At 43.3% G+C, this 4,792-nt stretch overlaps 1 protein-coding gene across 1 annotated transcript; it reads right to left on the minus strand.

Moving 5' to 3' along the window:
* Positions 1 to 445: 445 nt before the first annotated feature.
* LOC147423471 (pentatricopeptide repeat-containing protein At3g09040, mitochondrial-like) lies at positions 446 to 4,554 on the minus strand. The gene has a single exon (XM_086501888.1). It carries the CDS (start codon positions 4,472 to 4,474, stop codon positions 1,706 to 1,708), a length of 2,769 nt encoding a protein of 922 aa, XP_086358014.1. The 5' UTR covers positions 4,475 to 4,554; the 3' UTR covers positions 446 to 1,705.
* Between the last annotated feature and the right edge of the window lie 238 nt (positions 4,555 to 4,792).

Here is a 4,792-nt window from a genome sequence, read left to right on the forward strand (position 1 = left end):
ACCATGTGATGAGTGCACGACCCTAAGGCCATTTCATCATCTCCTACGCACTCAACCCTCTACATAAGAGTTTTTGCCTGCAACCACTACGCAAGTGAGCAACCCTGTTCAAGCCTGTTTACCATAACCAAGCTCCTCCAACGAGTTCTCATTCTCCAACCAAGGCACTTCTTAGACTTTAGATATGGTGAAAAGGGCTACCAAGTGTGCCACAGCTATATAGGCAGAATTAGCAGCACAACAGTTGGAGCTCGCATACATACTCCAACCCACAATAGCACCAGAACAACATATCTCCATCTCTTATCAAGCCATAGGCGAGTATGTCTTCAAAGAAAAAGAGAAGCAACTACTAAATAACTGGGCATGCCATTCCTGCTTGAAGCAACATGAATCTCCATTGATATGTATATAATTGCACAAGCAGTGAAAACTTTCAACCTAGATACGACAACAATGACCATAAACGGAAGGCAGCTTCAATCTTCAATTAACTGTCGTAGTCATTTCACACATTTTAGAGTGCCTAGAGATCTACCTTTAAGTATCCGAAGAACAGAATATCCATCCACATGATGGCATTTGTGTCCACAAATAATCAACTCCATCTTGAGAGCCACAATGTCATAAAAAATCCTAGTTTTAACATCTTCTATCAAGGGAGAACTTATCTTCCTATGAAGTTACAATGACTTGAGAGATGTTCGCAAGATTGACAAAGAGTATTTTGAGAATCTTGGAAAAATTAAAGGGCATTTGGGGATTTTTTGGCAAATATTTGCGGGGCATTTGGAAGTTTTTAAACTTAAAGGGGCATTTCAGGGGTATTTTGGTAATTTTCACTATAACTTTCTTCCGTTCTTCTTCTTTGTGCTGCATTGTGAAAAGGCGAAGGTTGATTCCATGGAGGGCCTACTTATCACAATGGTAGACTTCTCTTATAGACTACCTAGGAATCAGATATAGCTATCCTTTTGGTCCTTTCCAACCGGCAGCCATACAGCCAAATATGCGGTCACCCCATGGCCCTGAGAGAGCCAAAAAAAAAAAAAAAACAAGAATTGGCCTCCATGCCCCAACCCACAGCTGATCGATCACCCATGATAGCTTACAAATGAATCCTGTAACTCCTACTTACAGGACTCCCCAATAAATAAGGGCGACTTCAGCCTGCTGAGCACTTTATGGTTCCCATCGTGATGAGCGGAGTGCTGACCAGAATTCGATCAGTTTCTCTTATGAGCTATTGCGTCCTCGTCAAATCCCATTGAAGAAATGGTATTGCTGTCATACATACTTGTAATCATCTTTCCCATGGCGAACCCTCACGCTAAGTATAGATGGCCTGTCTATGTTATAATCTTGTTCTGCCACATGTAATCAAGACTGCAACCAATCCTCCCAGTAACCCTTCCTTTTATTGTCCCCGTGGTTTTCCTTTGACAAGGAGGCACAAACAAGATCTAGCCATGGATCGTCAAAGTTCAACCAGCCCATCAGGCCTCTTGTTCTCATTGTAAAGCCTTTGTAATCCCAACAACAAGTGATTGCCATAGCTTTTCAAATGAGAAAACCCCGAAACGGCATCCAAACCTGGGACAGACAGTTAGCTTCTCCAGTTTTAGCTCCAGTGTATCAAATCTTGACAACAATTTCCTGGGTGCTGATGAAAGCATTGTATAGGTCCTAGGATGTCAATACAATTTCATCCAACTCCTCTTCGTGGCCAGAAGGCCAGTTGTCCATGCTCCACACTTCCCATCTTCTGGCAAGCACTCAATAGAACAGACCATGCGAGGAACTGATGAACAGATGGCAACTTCTCTATAACCGCCACTGCATTGTCCAAATACCCTGCACGACCATAAAGGTCAACCATGCAACAGTAGTGTTCTACAGTTACTTCCATACACTCAAGACAATCATGGCCCTTCTTCACCCAGCCGAATTGACTGCATGCCTTAAGTACAACAACATACGTGACCGAATTTGGCTCTATACCCTCGATTCTCATTTTACGTAACAAAGAAAAAACAGCATCCTTCTTCCCTATCTGGGCATATCCTGCAATAAAGGAAGTCCAGGTAATTACATTTCGTGTCGGAAGATTGTCAAACACTTCTTGTGCCATTGCAAGTGAACCACATTTGGCATACATATTCACCAATACGCTCCCAAGGGCACTGTCTCTTTCCAACAAGCTCAATCTTGCAATTTGAGCATGAATCTCTTTGCCAGTCTCCTCTGCTCCCATGTGGCTACATGCTTTCAAAACAGAAGCAAAGGTCACTACATCTAAAGAGATCCCCCTTTTTTGCATTTGTTGAAAGCAATCCAGTGCCTCATTGCTTGCCCCATGTTCACAATATCCTATAATAAGAGAAGTCCAACCAACATTATCCCTCATTGGAAGCCTATCGAATACTTGTTGTGCCTGTTCAACCGCACCACACTTGGCATACATATCTACCAATGCATTTCCAAGCACAGAGTCCTTTTCCAATAGCCCCTGTCTAACAATCTCTACATGTATTGCTTTGCCCTTCTCAGCATCCCTCAGGCTGCCACAAGCTTTCAATAGACATGAAAAAGTCACTCCATCTGGTAAGAAGCCCTCATGTTGCATAAGCTCGAACAGGTTAAATACTTCCTGATCAAGCCCATTCAGGCAATACCCTGCAAAAAGCGCATTCCAGGTTACCAAGTCCTGTACAGACAACTTATCAAACACCTCTTGTGCCTTTGGCAAGGCACCACACTTAACATACATGTCCAATGATGCATTGCCAAGAGCTATGTACTTTTCATACAACCCTTCTTGAGTTATTTTAGTGTAAATTTCGTTTCCTGTTTCAGTTGCTCCTATGTCACCACAAGCTTGCAAGACAGCAAGCAGGGTCACTTCATTAGGAGAAGAACCTTCTGCTTCCATTAGCTCCAAACAGGAGATCGCTTCTTCACCATGGCCATGCTTGCAATATCCTGTAATTAATGCATTCCAAGAGACTAAATCTCGAACCGGAAGCTCATTAAAGACGTGTTGAGCTCTTGTGAGTGCACCACACTTCGCATACATAGCCAACAGTGAGATGCCTAGAGAATTATCTTCTCCCAGAAATCCTTCTCTGATTATCTCCCTGTGTATCTCTTTGCCCATCTCAATAGCCCCAATATTGCTGCAGGCTTGCAGTATGCAGAGCAAGGTCTTTGCATCTGACATGAGCCCATCATGTCTCATTTGCTTGAAACAATGTATTGCTTTCTCATCCTGCCCATGGTGAGAGTATCCTGCAATAAGAGCAGTCCAACACACTCTATCATGAACAGAAAGATCCTCAAATATTTCCTGTGCTTTTGCAAGGGCACCACATTTTGCATACATGTCGACCAATGCATTCCCAAGCACATCATCACCTTCAAGCAGAGCCTCTCGAACAATAATAGCATGCACCAAGTTTCCAATATCTGCTGCCCTTGTGCTACCACAGGCTTTCAAAATACAAGCTAGTGTCACTGAATTAAATGAGAAACCCCCATGATGCATCTGCTCAAAAAGACTTAGTGCTTTCAAACCATGTCCGTGGTGGGCGTATGCAGCAATAAGTGCGGTCCATGAAACCTCATCACGAAGAGGAAGTTCATTGAACACTTGTTGTGCCATAAGAAGAGCACCACTTCTGGCATACATATCCACTACTGCAGTTCCGAGAGCACAATTCGTCTCCAACAATTTCTTTCGAACAATCTCTGCATGTAATTCCATTCCTTTATCAATTGCTCCAATATTTCCACAAGCTTTCAAAGTGCAAGTGAAAGTTACTCTATTAGGAGAGGTGCCCTCTTGCTGCAATCGTTCATAACAGAGGAGTGCATCCTCATACTGCCCATGCTCACAGTATCCTGCAATAAGTGCAGTCCAAGAGACAACATCCCGAACTGGAAGCTCATCGAGCACATGTTGTGCCATAGGGAGCATGCCACACTTGGCATACACATCCACCAATGAGTTTGCAAGCACAGCATTATTGGCAAGTAATCCCCGTCTAACGATCTCATCATGTATTTCTTGGGCCTCCTGGATTGCAGCTATGCTGCCACAGGCTTTCAAGACGCTGGCATAAGTGACAGCGTCTGGAGAGATGTCATTGCCTTTCATTTTCTGAAACCAACCGAGAGCCTTATCTCCCTGCCCATGCTGCGCAAATCCTGCAATGAGAGCATTCCAGGGCACCACGTTCTGAGTGTGGAGGTTGTCAAGAACTTCTTGCGCCTTAACAAATGCACCACATGTTGCATACATATGAATGAGGGTGCTCCCAATGAAGATGTTCTTCCTAAGTGTACCTCTTGCCAGAATGTCAACATGCAAATTGATGCCTTTACGCAGATCCTTCTGTTGAGCACAAGCCTTGAGTGCAGCGACAAGAGCACTGATGTCGGAAAAGTTGAGGTTGCTGCCATGGCTAACATGCATCACCACCCTTTGCTATGAAATGTTGGCCATGGTGGCGAATCAGAAGAAAAAGTAACACGCTTTTGCCAAAGAGTAGTCTCTCTCCCACTCTTAAAAATAAGGGAAAATGACCAAAATACCCCTCTGATTTGTGGAAATTCCCAAAATACCCTTGGGTCTATTTTGGCTGGATTGTTCAAGATTTTATGAATTTATTCCTTTTTATAATTGTGATCAGTTTTTGAGTGCTTAGCATGTAGTTTGTCACAAATTACCCCACAAAAAGGCAATTATATCTAAAATAATGAAGCAATTCATCTCCATAGCCTACATAACCAA

Source organism: Adiantum capillus-veneris, chromosome 26 (genome assembly GCF_014529385.1).
Source record: "Adiantum capillus-veneris isolate H3 chromosome 26, ASM1452938v2, whole genome shotgun sequence".
Lineage (NCBI taxonomy): Eukaryota > Viridiplantae > Streptophyta > Polypodiopsida > Polypodiales > Pteridaceae > Adiantum > Adiantum capillus-veneris.